The sequence below is a fragment of the Plectropomus leopardus genome, chromosome 2 (genome assembly GCF_008729295.1).
Source record: "Plectropomus leopardus isolate mb chromosome 2, YSFRI_Pleo_2.0, whole genome shotgun sequence".
Lineage (NCBI taxonomy): Eukaryota > Metazoa > Chordata > Actinopteri > Perciformes > Serranidae > Plectropomus > Plectropomus leopardus.
This window is the reverse complement of record NC_056464.1, coordinates 15504574-15524160: the sequence shown is the minus strand read 5'-3', so window position 1 is coordinate 15524160 and position 19587 is coordinate 15504574. Positions and strand designations below refer to the sequence as shown.

At 42.8% G+C, this 19587-nt stretch overlaps 1 protein-coding gene across 2 annotated transcripts in view; it reads left to right on the top strand.

The window, feature by feature from the left end:
* Positions 1-19386, top strand: part of prickle2b (prickle homolog 2b) — a 102524-nt gene extending 83138 nt beyond the window's left edge. For both annotated transcript variants that reach the window (XM_042502522.1, XM_042502529.1), the window contains 7 exons: positions 4057-4240; positions 11053-11166; positions 12419-12556; positions 14562-14765; positions 15387-15573; positions 16665-17549; positions 17816-19386. In XM_042502522.1, the coding sequence (XP_042358456.1) occupies positions 4057-4240; positions 11053-11166; positions 12419-12556; positions 14562-14765; positions 15387-15573; positions 16665-17549; positions 17816-18759 (2656 nt within the window). In that variant the 3' untranslated portion in view covers positions 18760-19386. The remainder of the gene's footprint in view (positions 1-4056; positions 4241-11052; positions 11167-12418; positions 12557-14561; positions 14766-15386; positions 15574-16664; positions 17550-17815) is intronic.
* The last annotated feature ends 201 nt before the right edge of the window (positions 19387-19587 follow it).

Here is a 19587-nt window from a genome sequence, read left to right as displayed (position 1 = left end):
ATGGAAAAGCTGCAGCGGTTTCTGCTCAGGAATGAGAGTGGAATGAGATTTCTGCATCAAACCCTCCAAGGCTTCCTACGCCAGCTCTTGGATACGGTTGAATCAGAGGGTTTTCTGAAGCTTGGGTTGAATAGAGTCTTTTAACCCTGTAGGTTACAGCCCTAGCTCTATTTTTTGTCTTGTAAAGATAGATTTGAGTAGAGAGGTTCTGATACCATTTTTTCCTTCCTGATACTGATTTCAATTCATGAACTTCCGACCCAATACCAACGCCTTTAAAAACAGCAGCAATATACTTGTAACCCTGTGTGGATAGGATGTAATTCATTATTTTATATAATTATTTTTTATTGCATGGCTCAGGTTAAAGGTAAAATATGAACGAAGACATACAGAGAATGAATGCCATAGAACTACCCTTTTTTACCAAATAGATATCAGTCCAAAAAATACAATCTTAGAAAATAAATGACAACTCTTTCAAAGACTTAAAGTGCAGTAACAATTTAGTGAAATAAAAGACATTTAAAAGTTTAAACAGGACAGTAAGAGTATGGAATAGCAGTGTAACAGAAACTTAACGCTCTGGAAATCAGTTCTTCTCAGCAGCTCTAAAACAAAAGGTGCCAGTGGCTGCAGAGCACAACTTGCTGTGTAAGTTACTGTTGTAGAGCACTGAAGAAAAATTGTTTCTCGGGAAACAAATGTGCAAACCCTAGGATAGCGAAGGAATGACCTACCCTACTCTCCTTTTTATTGGTTCTTTCTTGATGCCTTCATATGTTGGATTGGTTAGGTTTAGGCGAGAGGAGTGAGATTGGTTAGAGTTAGGGTAAGAATGTCCAGGTAAGCCAGTCAGAGGCAGGGTAAGTCAAACTATTCTTTTGCTTTTGCTGTTTGCTTCCAGAAAAACTGCTGTTTTATACTGATGTGAAACTACCTTAAAGTTATACAATAAATTACACTGTATTAGATCAGGACAAGACAGGTTATTTGGCCAAACCCGAGATCACGTTTGCTGAAGATCTTGCAGCAGTGCCCTAAAGCTATTAAACATAGTATATGTAACTGTCTAAGGGGCCTATCAGACCCTAGTTACGCATTAAAACCACCCGTTTCCTTGGTAACGGGCAAACCTAAAGGAGCAAGGCGATGATAATTAACCTGACAAGGTGAATCATTGTCCACTGACATCATGGTCACAGGGATTACTATCCAACAACAATACCCCCCAGGTCTTGAACAAACCTCACACTCCCAACTGACCAGTGATACGTCAGCATTTACATCTCCCGGGGGGTAGCAGGCCCGGTTTTCGTCTGAATAACAAACAAGCCTTTTAACTCCTTCTCTTTACCTCGCAGTCATTTATGAGGCGTCAGTGATGCACTTGACTTGTATTACCAAAGTCGCCAAATCTTCCCTAATTGAAATCATGTAGATTACAAGGGGAAGCTCAGGGATTACGTTTCAGCAGAGGGGAAATCCCAGGCATGTGCATGAAGCGTGTCGTAAATCATGAGGATAGAAGGGGAGGGAAGGAGCAACAGGCCCCTGTAGGCCTACAGTGTCTCTGCCAGTGCTGATGTCGGGAGATCAGATGTTTGCGAGGTGAATCACTGAAGGAAGGTCATCATTGCACATCTGGATTGAGAGAGTGGCTCGGAGAGGTGCGTTTCCCAAACAAGTCTCTGTATTCAGACTGAACCCCACAGAGACAGTATAGGCAGAGCGTCGGGCAGGGACGCTGTAATGTGTCCTCTCAGAAGGAATGCAGTGTGAAATGCTTTCCTTCAGCTCTGGCTATTTGTATACTCTTATCTCCAAGAGTCCCTCCTCACCCCAAGGCAGAAATAACCACCTGGCAGCGTGTCAGAAGACTGGAAAAGGTGTTCATACGTGCTTAAGTCTTTTTATCTTCACCTTTGGTGTCTTTGTCTTTCACTTTCTATGATCATCTTCGCAGCCAGTGTGTGTTCTTTGGGGTGCATGCATTTTCTGTGTGTGTGTCAGCCAGTTAATCAGCCCTAAATTAATAATGATGGTGAAGGTGCTGGGTTGTAATGAGGCAAGCTGTGTTGCCCCTGGCTATAGCATCACGCCGCTGGGACAGGGATTTACCATTCGGTCTGCTTGACAGCTGCTTGATGACTCTGTCTGCCTGGGCTGTATCACCACTCTGTTTATCATAACCATTAATATTTATGCCGATATCTGGCCACTTTTTGTGTAATATTTATGGAATCATATTGGAAAGCCTGTGGCCCTTCCACAATGACCGCAGGTGTTGCAGAGGTCTGCCTCTCTGCAGGGCGGTGTTGAAAGCTGGAGCTGACAGTAATAGGCTGTTAGGCTCCAAGCGAATGGCAAAGAATCTCAATTGGTGATGGATGGAGAATTTTTGACCTATGTCTTTGTATGTTTTCTTGTCAAAGATGACATGTCATATGACCAGTTGTGGCATGTCTGTTTTACTTTGAGAGCTGCAAGTATTTCTATCATCAAAATCCATCAGCGCTAAGCCAAAACAGACTGAAGTGCTTTGTTAACCAAAACTCTGCCCTTGGATGAGAAGTGTTCCTTTGAACAAGATGCAAGGTGAGACTTGGCCAACTCTCCACATGGTGCTGTCTGCGCTCCAAGCACTTTATACTAACCGCCGACCCAATCTGTCAGTCTGTCAAGTGGTGTCCTGAGTGTCCTTAAGCTCCTCCATAGGGCTGTCTGTCAGACAGGCAGGCATCCGTCTGGGAAGGTAATGGGATTGTCTCCGTGGTTTGGCCGCCTGAGGGACAGAAAGGGTTAGTGGGATGCAACCTTCTGGCCACCCAGAGTTTCCCCTCCATGCATGAGCTTATAGATGTCAAGGACACGGGAATCTGTATGTATGCAGTGTCGTCACCCTTTGGTTCGGAGCACAGACATGGTGAGGTGGCCCATATTTTAATTTTAATCATGCACTCAGGTAACTTGCATCCATTTCTGCTTTTTGTGAGACATCTCACAAACTTTGTATTATTCTCCGAGGAGTCATTCCTGCCTGGTAATCCCAATATTTTGTAAGACAACAGAATAGTTGTTTGAGTCTACGAAATATAACAACTCTTTTTATTACTCTCTGGACACTCCTAGAGATGAAAGAGCAGCAAGCAGAAGAAGTGTCAGTGTCAAGTAACTCCCAACCATTTTTTTTCTGTGGAAACTCACACATGGATACTTTCCATTTCATAGCTGGGTGGGTCTGCTTGACTAATGAGAGTGGAGCACTGTCCTGGCTAAGCATCTGCTAGTGTTTCTCGCTAACCTTGTGCATAGGTGTGTGTGTGTGTGTTGGTGTGTTTGTACAGTGCTGCTTTCCATCACTGTCATTGGCTGTATTCTGCTAATTTCCATAGCCTGTTTGTGATTATATCCTTGTTCTTGGTACCCCAGAGGTTTTTTCAGTGTTGTATTTGTGGTACCCACATTTTCCTGTGAGAGCTGCAGTGGGAAACCTTGACCTCTGAACTGTGTGGAGTTCACATGCTGTACGGGTGGAGGGTCTGCAAACAGACTCCATGCGGTTTTGAACAAAAGTCAAGAGTTTCACATAATTTTTCTTTAGACAAGTAGGTTGGGTGATGGATTTCCCTTTTTTTACAGGTAGTCTAAGGTTGCTTTAAAAAACAAAATTAAAAAAATGCAATTTGGGTTATTTTTATTTTCAGTGATTAATGGAAGGTTTCAGAGGCCCGAACAGCAGCTTTGGTATGACGTCCTGTTTCTGTTGAAACTCTATCGCCCCAAATGTATCCCTGTTTACACAATGATTTATTGAACTGAACTAATGGTGGTGTTTTCTGGGGTATAATGAGTTAAAGTGTAAAATAGTTGTTTGCAAGCCACAAATCACACTTTTCAGCAGCGCAATTTAGGAGGTCAAGTAACTGCTTTGATTTCTTATCTGAGTCTCTTATTCCATTAAATCTTTCATTTTATATGCCTGTTGTGAAAAAGTGCTGTCTCCATACAACATTAGGTTGACAGATGCTCTTTGTCTGTGTTTGTCCATCGTAGGAAGATCTGTGTGCACTGTAAGTGTCGCCGTGAGGAGCATGCAGTGACAGCCATGCCTGTAGAGATGGAGAAGACAGTCACTAAGCTGATGTATGACTTCCAGAGGAACTCGACCTCAGACGACGATTCCGGCTGTGCCCTGGAGGAGTACGCCTGGGTACCACCTGGACTCAAACCTGAGCAGGTATTAAAATCTGACATTCATCTTGGCCGTGTCACATGTACACTAGACAGCACCACTGAGGTGTTTGTTAAAGATCTGTAAAATTGTGCAGTTTTGTCAGCTGTTTTCAATCACGCCTGATTGTAAACACCGCACGGTGACCCAATCCTTCCAGCCTCATCCACTGCAGTGTAAATAAATCTGAAGATGCAGGCTGTGCACCCAAATTTTGCATTCACTCCAGTAACATTGACTTTCCACAGTTATACTGCGTTCACACCAAATCAGGCATCGTGGTGAAGATGCCCCTCTTCCCAATTATTTCAGTGTTGGTAATGTGTCTAGGCCAGCCTGTTCTCATTCCTTACTTGTCAAATACAGCTGCTTTGTCAGTTATGTTGTCATCAGACACATGCCAATGGCGACTACTGTAATATAAAAAGCTAGAAAGTCCGGTCTTTGAACCGGGAGCCCGCTGTTCACTACCCATGTGATTGTTAATCCAAACTATGATGTTTTCTAAACCTAACCACAAGCTTTTCCTGCTCAAAGAAATAAACAAAAGAACAAAATGTTTCACCCAAGTTGTAAGTATATTTTGAAAAAGACTGTACACATGTAATGAGCAAAAATGACGCACCATCCTGGAACATCAACAGCAGCAGGGGAATACCTAACACGTGATATTTAGGCGTGAATGTCCACTTACAAAGCAGTAGTTTTTGACAAGTTTGAGATGTGAACGTGTTTTCTAGGTTGCAGCAGTGGGGCCACAGGGATGCTGAAAACAAATACAGCAACCTGCTGTGATCAGACCATAAGACGCCCGCACTTCACGGGAACGAGTAATACAGTCTCATTCTGTTGTTAAATATTACACCCAGTTAAAGAAATAAAGTATGTAATAAAACGTTTATGTGTAATATCCTACAAAGGAAAGCCCTGCAAAACCCCATTTGGTATAAATGCAGTCTGAAATTGAAAAAAACCCGTCAAATTTAAACACTTTTAGCGTTTGCTCATTGTCCGACAGCAGGTGTTAACAACAGAGTTGTGCATCAAGACTCTTAGAGACTGATTTCATAAAAATGAGATTCCTGGGATCACATTACAATCACAGTCACCAAAAAGTTCTGATTCACCATGCACACTGCAGTGTGAGTTCAGGAAGTTCAAATTTAAGATACATGTTTGAGGTGTAAAACAACAACATGGACAGACAGATATTCGTTGCACAATTTTATACTCCATCATACACCCCAGTAGATTGTAAACCTAATCAGACTTGTGTATTGTGTTTCACCTCATGCCTACATTTTGTAACTGTTCAGTTAGAGCTGTACCTCATCGTATGATAGCTCACCAGTTATGCTGACTGCTCCTTCTGCAGGCTAATGGATAACAAGTATTGTGTGGCTCCAGCAGCCAAATTAATCTCCAATTCATTCTGCCTGCAAACATGTTAAAATTGGGTTTCATCGCCCTCATGGCGACTAAGCTAAGCCTGAGTAATACACAAAGGCATTAAATGGGTCCATGCGTGTTGAAGAAAATCCTCTTTTACGATAGTCATTGAACTGTTAGTGCACACATGTGGGAGGGTTCCCAGTTTTATAGGACAATAGAAGCATTTATGGAAGCTGGTTTCATTTTGTTGATGAGCTGAAAGCAATGAACTGGTCAATACAATGTTATCACAGCCCCCTGTTTTCACCTCCATGGACTGAGCGCAGCTATTTTTCATCCCCCCTAAGGTCACACATCTAACCCCAGAGTCAATTAGGTTCTCGTCTAGTGGTGGTACGGCCTCAGGAACAGTCAGGCTATAATGGAAATGGGACTGTGCCGTTTCAGTTGAGCAGAATGCTAAAAAAAACCTTGAAAATCGGCAGCTATTTTTGTATTTTGTGGACAAATTGTGACAGTTAAGAGCATTTTTAACAGCCTGAGTGAAGAGCATGCATAGCTGTAGTGATTTCTATTTTCCCCAACCTGACATCCAAGTCATTCAAGCTGTGGAAACATGTTATGTGACCTCTCACAGAGGAGCGGAAGATTTCCTGATGTGGGACTTTTCAACACCTGGCCTTCCTCTGCACGAGGTAAAGAAAGAGTGAGAATAGAGGGAGGTGGTAAACACAAAGCTAATCTCTTGGATCTAAACTGTGGGTTTAGGTTTCGTAGGGAGCAAGAGCTGTGTATGAGTCTGCTATTCAGCCAGCAGGGGTGTAAAGTCACCGCTCCGTAATGAGAGATTTCAGACAAAGACTCAGCACTTAGTTAGGACTGTTCAACTGTCCTATGTGTGTTTGCATTTTTGTCAACAATTGCTGAAATACAGACCCATAAAGGAATATGAATCTTTATCACCAAACACGACCATTACTGAGTGTGTTAGAGATGTTACTGAGCTGCAGCGTGAAGGAGGGCCTGCCAATATTCTCTCCTCTTGCTCTCTTCTCTTCATCCTTCTCAAACAAAATTCCTGTATGTTGCCAAGTTACAGCTTTTCAAGGCCAAGAATGTTACTCAGCATTGGCCTGTATCTGGTGTTTTATTTATTTATTTTTTAACATCACATAGCAAGAGCTGCAGTCTTGTGTGCAGACTCTACTCAGCATTAGGGCTGTACCTGACTCAGAATTTCGCAAGTTTAATCCCATTTGACTGTTTAATATGAATATTCAGTGATTCGGGGTGGTTTTCAATATTAAGTTTGAACGGGCTCAGCAGGATATTAAAGTGTGATTGCGGCAATCTATATAGTAAACAAGCTAACAATGCTAATGATGGATCGCAGATGCACAACAGCATTTTTTTTTGCCTACGCTAGATATCAATAAAATGCCAAAGACTGTATCTTATTAAGCTGCTGAGTGCTGTAAATTCACCATTTCTTAGCAGAGAAGATAATGCTGTCTCTAAGCTTATGGTTTAGAGTCTCTCTTCCCCTCAGTGTCGCTGCATCATGTCAGCTGCAGCTTATATCAAAGAGTATCATCAAAGACAAGAGCGTTCACTCCGCAGCAAAATCGAGGGACCAAAACATCCCCACAAGTACTGCACAGCACACTGACAAGCAAAAAACAAGACTGCTGGAGTTGAAGCTATCTCAGTCAACTGAGGGGTCTTCACCTGATGGTTTGAATCTCAGACTTTCAAGAGAGAGCCCTTCTCAGCATGTAATGGGATCTGATTTAAATTTGCTTGTGAAAATGAAGTCGGCTTTTTCAGGCCTCTCACGTGTGGGGTATTTAAATAGAATTTCAGTTCAAGGTTATTTAGGCAAACTCAAGGTGTTTCCAGATTCTGAGAGGGACCCACAGCTCTGATTAAGATAAATAAAGATTTGGTCTGAAAGGGACCTGAGGCTAGTTTGACCTGTTTCAAAATCGGCCTGAACACAATTAGAACCGTCCTGTCCAGGGTCAAGGACAATAAAAACTGCCAGCCCCTGACCTGATTACAGCCAGCAACTCTGAATAGAAGAGATATGATAGAGCTGTAAAAATGCTTTTATACACCTTCAATGATAATTTCAGATGAGATCAGTTAAAAATCAGTCAAACTAATTTTTAGCCATGCTCGCAACATGGTTCAAGAGAAGTGAAGTTCTCCGCCCTAACCCAGACTGAAATACCTCAATAACTCCTAGATGGATTGACACGTTTTTTCAGATATTAATTGTCCCCAGAGGACTGAGTGTACAGATCCCCTCCAAAGGTCACAGCGAGATTTTTTTTTTTTTTGAGTTCTCTTGCAATACTATTTTGTTACCCCGCAATACTTTTACATTTCATTTGCACAATTTTGCATTGCCATGCAACATTGTTATATCATCATCTTGCCCTAGCATGAAGTAACACATAACCTATAGACAGACGGACCAATTTGTTTGTCTTTACTTTTACTAATCACTTAACCATGCCTATTGAGCAGAAGTGCTATCCGCATTTTCAAAATTTATTGCAAGTGAATGCAATATTTTTTAGAAGATAATGCTGAACATACTGCAAGGAAGCATTAAAAATAATCTTGCTGTGACCCTTGGGGGGGCTCCATAGTAGCCTAGTGACTCATATGATCCCTTTCCCTCTAGCGTCAATGTGAGCATTTTAGCATGCTAATGTTTAAGGCTGTACCTGACTCAGAATTATGTCATTCACATCAGATTTTGCTTTCAATATGAATATTGAACTATTCTTTCATTTTTTCCATATTGTGTTTGAGACTTTGAATGGGTTTTAGTTGGATGTTCAGGATGACAATGATGTTCTTGTAATATAGCAAATGAGCTAAAAAAGACATAAGACACAAAGATGCAAAAGCCGGAGACCATATGGTATTATGCTGCTGTGAGCTGTATATTCAAAACTTCTAAGCAGAAGGTAGAGGATAACACTATGTAGGAGCCTGAATGGACAAAATCTCTCGTCCTTCAGACAGCTACCTCCACTTCTGCAGCATCCTGCAACAAAGAGCAGCATAAAAGCAATCGAGTGCTCACTCAGCAGCTAAATCTGGGGTCCCCTCAATTTGAAGGGATCATCAGTGAACTGAGGGATTTCGACTTATATTTGAATCTTCAGGGGGCAGTCCGACTGACGACAGCATGTAGCTCAAAGCATTGCTCTGCCTAAATACAACTTTACAGGGTTGCTAGCTTGGCTGTAGAATATTAGTATGATTTTTTGTACGTCCAGTATAGCTTCTGTTGTGTGTTTAATTGACAATCTCAGGCCTTTCAGCTTTCAAACACATTGAATTTGCATTCACGACTGCGCTGACCTCAGAGTTGAACAATGGGCACATCTTAGCAAAGACGTGAGAAGAGAATGACCGAGAATGAAAACACAGTCGTTAAATCGGCTCACTTTGCTTATGAGAACACCATCTTTCCCACCATGTTTGGCTGCAGCTACCAGTGTTTTCTCAACAATATAATATCAATGTCCACCAACCACTGTAAAGTGGCCTGTTGAGAGAATGTTAGACTGGTGCCTGGTGGTGTCTTTTCCTCTGGCTGTCTGGCCATTAATAGCAATAGAAACCAGCTGTGTGAAGCGATTGCTCTTGTCACTCAGTTGCCTTAGTCCTACCATTTAGCTTCATCTTTTAAAAACACTCCTTTCAGTACAATTCAAAATTCTGCCCTGTCTTTAGTTCTGTCTGCTTTCGATTACAGTTATTATCACAAGCTGCTCCTCCTGGCTCTCACTGCAACTGTGTCCATTATGTGCATGTAAGAGTGTGAGCATATCTGTCTTCTATCTGTTGTTGTTGGAAACGTGTTTTGTAATTTATCATTAGCGGTATGTGTGCGTGTGTGCATCTGGAAGCATGGACGCTGTGTGATTTATTAGTGCTTGACCACAGTCAGTCTTTCGTGGACTATCCTAAAATCCCCCTCGGCGTCCCGAGACGTGCTGCTGGACACAGATCCTGTTTCCCTCGCCAACACTGGTGGAAGCCAACAAAAGCAGGACAGGAGGAATAAGGTTACACTTACAAGGAGAGATGCTGCTGTAAATCCATCCCAACAACAATCATGCTTGTAGACTGTGATGCTACAGCATCAGGATAATTCATTTTCAAGATATGAGAGTTTTTAACAGGATACATTTTAATTTTGGTTTCTCCGTGCCAATGCATGTCTGCGTTTGTCAAGTTAATCTGTTTTTGTGTGACAGACTTGGTGTTATTGCCAAGGACAAAGCTGATGACTTCTAGTCAGTAGATTCATTCAGTAGACAGATCGGTCATTAAGATTGGCCTGACCTAGTCAGCAGGTATCGATCATGTTGTCTCTCTGTACAGTCCTACTCTTTGTTAGGTTTTCTGCTGTATTGTTTTTGTGTCTCTCATTTGATCAGACACGATCTTGTTCATTCTTCTACTTTTACTCTCTTCATCCATCTTGTTTTTATTTCTCACTTATTCTTCTCTTTTACCCTCAAATGTCCATTTAAAAATTATGTGGCTTTCATGGTTATCACCCCTTCCAGTCACATTCATATATGACTGCCTGACCTCTGTTACACCCTGGCCCCCTGATACAGTGTAATAAAAAAGACTGCAATAAATAACCTGGAGATGACACTCATTGTCCGCCGCTGTAATGTAGAGAATGTCCGAAGCAATTTGGAATGACCAGATTACCATCAATCACGCACTGCTCCATGCATTCATGTTAATCACATGCATGTATGAGTGTGTGTGTGAGTGTGTGAGAGAGAGTCTGAGTGTGAGCACATTTGACAGGTCAGCAGCACATTCCCATGTCAGTGTGCAAAGATGGAGAGGTGAGGTTCCATCAAGTCTTTGCTGGTGGGCCATAAATCAAAGAGATTTTAAGGTGTGTGTGTGTGTGTGTGTGCGCGCGCGCGCACACACACACGCACGGGCAAATCTGTTAATTTAGTCTCTGCACCATTGTATCTTTGGTGCTGAAATGATTAATAGACAACATTTGGCTGATGATTTAATAATTTTGTGTAATCTATCAAATAAAATGCAAAATATTTGTAGGTTTTGGCAACTCCAAATGAAGATTTATAGCTTTTCTGTGGATCATATCATTATATACTGCATTTGTATCTGTGTTTTTGATGCTGTACAGACAAAAAAAAACAATAATAAGAGAGAGGGAGTATAGGAGTTCTCGATATTTTGTGGCATTAATAGACAAAACAATAGGAACCAAGAGTTTAATTGATCACAAAACTAATTACTGGCTGCAGCCCAAGTATATTTTTGGTTTATCTGCTAGTCTACATGTTACAGGTATGTTTTTGTCCGTCATCACTCTGATCGTCTCTCTGTGTCTGTCTCAGGTCCATCAGTACTACAGCTCCCTGCCTGAGGACAAGGTGCCCTATGTGAACAGCCCTGGAGAGAAATACCGCATCAAACAGCTGCTCCATCAGCTCCCGCCCCACGACAATGAGGTGAGAGTCCAAACTGACCCCTCCCCCGCCACCTCATCCATCCACCTATCTACCCCTCCCTCCCCTCCTTCAGGGCGGTACAGAGATAAGAGAAGATAGACACAGGAAAAAGAGGTCTGATGTCTGTCTTCTTAATGGACAGGAATGAGATAGTTCGGTGTTTGTGTGCGTAGCTTCCTATTTAAATTTATCACATCAGTAAACTACAAATAATGTTGATATATTGGTGTGAATGCCATAAATATTTTTAGCATCACCGAGAAGATCGACACCCTTCGACACCCTGATAATCAGACTGAGGTGCCATCTTTTCTCACTTCATTATTCAGTGTAGCATCATGTTCATTTTTATCTAATTTCTGTTTTAGAGTGTGCTTGTTCTTTTTTGTAAGAAATGACATCAGTAACTCTGCCTCTATATTGTCAACTTACTCATAAAGGCAAAATATCAAAAGATATCTTTAACAATATTGTAATTTTTGATAATAGCATGCCAATTTAAAAAATGTTGATTCTGTAACAACTAATACAGTCATGTCAGTTTCACCCACACTTTTTGCTGTTTTGTGGCCATTTTTCTGCAGTTTGTTTCCATGAATGAAGCTAGCTAGCAATGAAGAAAGACGATGTCACCACCTACTAAGCTTTATTTGGCTAGACAATGAGCACGACACCAGATGTATAAGTGACGCAAACAGTGAACAGTGAGGTCTGTAGTGAGGCTACCTCTAGAATGCATTTTACTCAATTAAATGGATTTATTTAGCAGGGAATAGGAAATTATTGTGCTTGTGTCAGGAATAGAAAATAATGGAAATAATGAAATGCTGATAGAAAAAAGACTAACCAGTGTGGTTATCTTCCTCTGTAAAGCCAACTGGGGAAACCCTTGGCTGAAATACCATTGTTTAGTATTAATAAAAATAATAAGATCAGAATTTGAATGCTAATACAGGTTGTACTCTTGACTCAAGATAAGTATTACCTTTTATTATGATAACATGACAACATTTCATGTGTGATGAGTGTTTTTAGTGTGAGGTATTTGTCCTGTTTGTACCTGCTCAGGGACTACAGATGTAAACTAGCTAATAGCTAAATCTGGCATGAATCATCTCTTCTCTTTTTGAGATTAATGTTTTTTATGTATAGTCTTTTTTTTAAATAAAGCCACCTAAAAGCCACCTAAAACTTTGTGTCTGCGTAACAAATCCCACTTTACAAATGTATGTTGATGTGTGTTTGTGTCTAGGTACGCTACTGTAACGGTTTGGACGATGAGGAGAAGCGGGAACTGAAGCTCTTCAGTAACCAACGGAAACGGGAGAACCTGGGCCGTGGCAATGTCCGGCCATTCCCTGTGACGATGACGGGGGCAATATGCGAACAGGTAACTGACTGAAATATCATAAATAACATGTATTTTTGTTTCATTTCCTGGAGAAGACAAGAGATCAACGATGATCTGAAAGCCACCCGTTGTCTCACTTCTAAATGTCATCTCTGTGTCGCATCCCGTGACATGAGCAAATTAAGTGCGACGGGATCAAAGGTGCATCATGTGGCCAGCGGAATGAAAGACATGAATCGTGTGACAGACATACCGAGCAGCCTGCTGGCATTTCAGGTCTTTTTTAGTGATGTATGAGAGGCGCTTTATGTTGACACGCAAAGGGCAGAGATGGTGTGCTTCTATAAAGATATTGTGACCTTGTCAGTTTCACCTCAATGTGTTGTTCTGAAGAGGATCTTGAGGTGCTGCATGCACATGCTGTCTTATTTTCCCCTCTGCCAGACCAGCTGTCCACGCAGTATTTGTTTAAGACAAACAACACTACTGTCAACTGTGGACAACTAAGTTTCAGTTGAACCTGCTTTTCCTGAAAATATTTCATAGTACTCTCATCAAATATTTAATGTGTTGTTTACATTTATTCTTGTAGTGGCCTTTTGGGATTACAGCCCGCGATGGAGTGTGCTCTTTTAACAATAAACTAGTGCACTTACACTAGCCATTTGTTACTGTGTGCACAACAGCAGAACGGAGCTACTCTCTGTTCTGTTGGTGCCCAAGGTGTATAGCTTGTGTTTATATGGCAGACAGTCACACACACACACACACACACACACACACACACACACACGAGTGTGCAGATTGTTGGGAGAGTGTGTATTGATTGAACCCCCCGCCCCCCCTCCCCCTGGCCTTTTTGCAGCAGAAGGCTCTGTGCCAGTTAGATAACCTGATAGTAACTCCCGCTCCATCTTCCCATCCCTCTAAATCTACTTTGGCTCCCGACCTTTCCCCCCTGCCTCCTTAGCACTCCCTCTCGTTTATCTTTCCAGCTTCTCCACCTTTACACCTCCACACCAATCTCGCTTTCCTTTTTATCCTTCCGTATATCACTCAATTTTTATTTCTCCCCTTTGCCCCGGCAACGTCCTCCAGCAGTCATTCAACTTCCTCCCCATGTCTGTGGCTGCCCTCCTCGGCCAAACATGTAAACACGCCCTCGTGCTCTCAGTTTAGTCCAGTTTTCATGCAAAATTGTGTTAAAGACAGAGATGCCCCCAGATGATACACTCAATCTGTATCAGCACCCATACCGACCTTATTAAAGATTATTTAGCTTCTTGGGGAAAAAATGTTACTTTGTGGAAAACTGCCTCTTCAGTGGTGAACTACTGCAGTGCTGACACTATTAATCTGTCATTTACCAATTCCAGAGTTATAGCTTCTTATTTATAAGGATGTAATGCTCATGTGTTATGTGAATATCTTTGGGTTTTGGACTGTTTGTTGGATAAAACAAACAATATGAAGACATGAACTGGAGCTTAAGGAAATGATGAAAGGCATTTTAAACTGTGTTCTGGCATTTTATAGACCCATTAAGTCTTCATAAATGGTTAAACTATCCAACCATTCTACATTTTCTATCAAATCACACCTCCTGTCTATAGTAGCCCATCAGCTTGTTTTAAACAGAAATTACTCCACTAAAAAAGTAATGATACCATACAGTGTTTCAAGATGGCACCCTCTGATATATTTCAATACTTTTGAAAAAAAAAAGAAAAAAGTTTTTTCTGAATTCCCAAGACGTTTTGAGTCCATAGAGCGTGCACATTAGAGTCTACCTCTGGTCAAGCCGGCTGACTTTACACTGGCTCCTGACATGATCAGGAAGAAAATTGTGTATCGATACTGTTCTCCAAGACTTGAATAAATCAGTTTGTCAAAAATGTAACACAATGTATGCCACTACTCTGAATTTAGGTATCTCAAATGTTATTGGAGAACAAAAGTGCAATCTAAGTTGTTACAAGTACTGATAAAAGCTGCATGGCTGCAACCATTTACTCAAAAACTCTCCTCTTCCATCTCTGTTTAGTGCGGAGGCCAGATAAATGGTGGCGACATTGCTGTGTTCGCGTCACGGGCGGGTCACGGTGTGTGTTGGCATCCAGCCTGCTTCGTGTGCAGCATGTGCAACGAGCTCCTGGTAGACCTCATCTACTTCTACCAGGACGGGAAGATCTACTGCGGCCGGCACCATGCGGAGAGGCTGAAGCCACGCTGCACTGCCTGTGATGAGGTAGATAGACACAGCATGCACATACACACGCAAGTGCCTGCACATGGAAGATCATGTGTTAAAAGACACACACATCACAAGAATACTGTGCCTTTCTAATATGGTACAGTGTCTGTAGGGCTATGTATTAAGTGTTTACACGTGGATTTTGCACATACTGTATGCATGCCTACACACACAACAGCATGCTGTCATATGACGCTGAGAGGCTTCCTAGCACACACAGTCGCAGTTCAACACATGCAATGGTTTTTCTGATCTAATGGGGTCAGCTCTCAATATCCTGATCTCTAACCATTAGCACTGACTTACATTCCTTGCAAATGGGGACAAGGACACTGTTAGTACTTCTAAAGCACCCTGGTGTTTTAACAGCAGTGTAATTAAAAGTAAATGCACCATCTAGATTTCACAAGTCCCCGCACACATTAGCCTCCTACACAAGTCAGTGACAAAGAGGATGATCTAAGAGTACAAAGCTGCAGCGGAGAAAGTGGTGTGAACTGAGAGCGAGGGAGGGCGAGCCTTTGTCCTGTCATTCAGCGCACAGTAATAACCCAACTGAGGATATACCTCAGAGGACCTGTGATAAACGATACTATCCTATCTCTCCTTTCTTAGATCATCCTTGCGGACGAGTGCACTGAGGCAGAGGGGCGTCACTGGCACATGAAGCACTTCTGCTGTTTCGAGTGTGAGACTGTGCTGGGGGGCCAGCGCTACATCATGAAGGAGGGACGGCCCTACTGTTGCTCCTGCTTCGAATCCCTCTACGCCGAGTATTGCGACTCCTGCGGGGAACACATTGGTATGCTGCCTGCATCTTTTGCTGTTAATACAAACTGCATTAATCACCAAAAGGTCAAGCAAAGGGGAAAAAATCCAAATGCTAAATGCATGGATACATGGGAAAAATTAAGTAGAACAATACTGGGCTGCAGGATTTTTTAAGGATGAAAGAGTGACCTCATTTCTTTTTCAGCAAGTAACACAGAGGAGGAAAGAGCTATGGTAGAAGGGATGTGGCCTCGATTTTAGCACTTTATCATTGAATGATGTCATGCATTTCAGGCAGGGGTACATAGCAGAGGAACACAGACACCTCAGCTTAGAGAGTACAGTAATATATACAGTATATATCATGCAGCGTGAAACTAACCTGGGGCAAAGGCATTACTGTATCAAGGGACCTTTCCCTCTCAGGATCTGCTTTTATCACAGAAACATGCACCAAGCGTCAGTAAAATGCTAATTTAAACATCTCACAACTTGTAGTGTAAGAGAAACTGGGGTATTTTTCAGCAGGAAACCTTCATATTAGCTACTCTTGGCCCCATGCCACCTCCTGTTAAAACTCTGATTGTGCGTGTGTGTGTGTGTGGGTGTGTGTGTGTGTTTGTGTGTGTTTGTGTGTGTTTGTGTGCGCACGTGCGTGTATCCCCCCCAACAGGATGCCCAGGTGTGATTTTGGCACATACCTCTCAACAAATTTGCTCTGTAATTATTTGTTAGACAGGATATAGAAAAGTATTTGGCTAAAAACACAACTGATTATAAATTGAAAACATCAGAAAACATGCTGGAACCAGATGGCAGCCATTAGCAAATAGCTGATTTTCTTCCCCCTCCTGCAACAATTGCAAGCATACTCAAAATGCAACGTGTTTATACAATGCTGGGAAAGCTCCATAATAAGTTTGCCCCCAGGCGCTGTTAAGTTACAGCCTCCAGCTCCACTTTCTCACTCAACAAGTAACTCGTAATGTGCCACTATTTGCACATAAAACAGCATTTTGAATAAAGACATTAAACATTTAATTTCAAGCTCTTTGATAAGCTTTGTATTTTAATTGTGCATTTTCCAGTCATTTTACACAAACTCGTGTATCTTTCCCGCAGGCATTGACCAAGGCCAGATGACATATGATGGGCAGCACTGGCACGCAACAGAGGGCTGCTTTTGCTGCGCCCGCTGTAAACGCTCTCTGCTGGGCCGGCCTTTCCTGCCCAAGCAGGGCCAAATCTTCTGCTCACGCTCCTGCAGTCTTGGGGAGGAGCCCAATGGCTCGGACTCCTCTGATTCGGCCTTCCAAAGCGCTCGCTCCACCAGAGAGTCCAGACGCAGCTCCAAGGCAGGAAAAAGTGGGGGAGGAGGGGGCGGAGTTCAGAGTGACAGATTCTCAGGGGAGGTGGACCCTCTGTCTTTGCAAATGGATCTTCTGAGTCTCTCAAGCCAAACGCCCAGTTTAACTCGCGAGCCACCTGCCTGGCAGAGCCAAGAGCAAGCAGGGGATGGCTATAGTTACGAACCCCAATCTGACCCAACTGCTAACCCCACCCCTCTCCAGCTCCTCAGCCAGTGCAATGTCAGGACTGCCTATAACCCCACCTGCTCTGGTCTGAATAACCAACAGCAGGATCACCGAATCAAGGAGAACGGAGGTCTGAAGAGACCACCCATATCAGCCATGAAGGGCCACTCTCTGAATGAGATGTGGTTTCAACAGCCAGCTCCAGAGGAGTACTATCCACCCAAACTGAGGACCCAAAAGAGTTTTACAGAGGTGTCCCATTGTTCGCAGCACCACAACGGCTTCTCCTCTGACAAGCGCTCGATCAGTTTGCACGGCTTTCAGAGGGACAGAGAGGCGGGGCCTCCAGCAGCGACGCAAGTGGCACGAAGCAGGAACCCCATCAATGCACTTAACTTTACAGAGCAACTGACCCCACTGGAGCAGACCCCAAGAGGATCCATTGAGTCTCTGGCCCTGTCCATGTCAACAGGTGGGTTCAGTGGTTGTAGTTAGACCTCTGCTTGGCCATGTTAGCATGAACAGGTGAAGTTGTGTGTTTTTACAAGAATGGTTCTAGTATTGTTTGAAATAGGGTTGCAAATTGTAAGCACTTTCCTTAATCGATAATTGGTAACATTAACAACTAATAAATTAATTATGATAAAAAACATAAAAACTTGTATCAAACAATACCAAATGCAGGATTGTTTTTCACAGCAATGTATTGACACTGAATGCATCTCTATTTCCCTATAGGAAACTCTGCAGATGGAGGAGGAAAACGTCAGGAGCACCTTTCTCGTTTCTCCATGCCGGACCTGAGCAAAGACTCTGGAATGAATGTGTCCGAAAAAAGCAACATGGGCACCCTCAACTCCTCAGTGCAGTTTCGCAGCTCTGAGTCTATTCACAGCCTCACAGCCAATCAGCCATACATGGAAATGGAACCTCACAGGTCCTCCCAGTACCAGGTGCAGTACTGCGACCCCTCTGGCATGGGTGTGGGTATGGGTATGAGTCATTTACCACCTGGCTTCACCTTCCAGGAGGAGGATAGGGTGAGTTTGGTGAGCAACGCCAACGCTGCCCGCCTTCCTCCCATCAGTGAGCGCAGACTGGGTGGTGTCAGTGGTGGAAGGGGAGCCAGTGTTCGGATAGAAGCCCCAGACGATACTCCCCAGAGGCGGCGGCACCACCATCACCGCTCCCGAAGATCCCGTCGGTCTCGTTCAGAAAACGCTCTCAACTTGGTAGCAGAGCGAAGGCTGAGACCTCAAGAAAGACCACAATTGCGTGTCTGTGAGGATTATGACCGTTTCCCACCTCCAAGGAGCGCCAGGGACCAGTTTGGAGGAGGAGGAGGGGGAAGATACCAGCCCCAACCCTTCAGGCAGTGCCCCAGAACCACTTCAGACCTGACTCTTCAGAACCCTGGGGCCAGCCGACGCACTGGCTTGAATCAATACTCATGGGACGATTACGATGATGATGGCTGGTGCTCCACTTGCTCTTCCTCCTCCGAATCAGAGGATGAAGGTTACTTCCTGGGTGAGCCAATCCCCAGACCGATCCAGCTGCGCTACCTCAGCAACCAGGAGCTCGTCCATAAGTACAACAACGCAGGGATTGGAGGACCCAACCGCAGCGGGCAGTTACACACTCGCAAACGCAGGAAAAGCAAGAACTGCATTATCTCCTAACATCCTGTCATCTGGTAACGGAAATGACTGTGTCCAGCCTGTGTACACTAACATCTTCCATCTGGAACGAAAAAATAAATAAAACCCACAGTCCATTTATTCAGTGTTGTTGAGTGTTGAATATCAAGTGATTGAAAGTCAGTGATGAATAACAGTAAACAGTGAAAAAGCAACAGCGTTTGCATGTTTGTTCAATTTAATGTTTCAGAATATCTCCTGAGTATTAAGGCTAACAATTAACATGCGCAGTTCTATCAAGTTACAACATTTAACAAAAGCTGATGTGCAATTCTTAAAAATATTTTATCATAACTTCATTTCCATGCAGCAAACACGTGTGCAAGGTAGTCTGTTTGTACAGTTTAGCTTTTACATGCAATGTGATCTAGATATAGAAGATACTGTACTATTGTATTCAGTTCATAGTATGTACATAGATAAATGAATTAATAATTTCACTTAAGTTAAGGATGCCCGTGTAAATATGGTTGTAAATGAGGCCTCACATATTTTTATATTTTGTATGGATAGAATCATTTATGTATTAAATATCTATAATGTAGAGATAGAAAATGACAAAAACAACATATGCATGTTTTATTTGGCTGACCTGGTCCTGCAATTGGAATAAAGGAGTATTTCAGTGAGTGGTTTTGATTGACAGTTGCTGTTTCTCTCTAGAGGACGACAACACGTGCCTGGTGTTCACAAGAGTGCGTAACAGTCACCTTCTCCATCTGTTTAATGCATAAATGAATGACAATGCGGTGTAGAGGTTGATTAGGGGAGTCACCCTTCACTCGGCTGTTAGACGCTAATAGGTGCCGT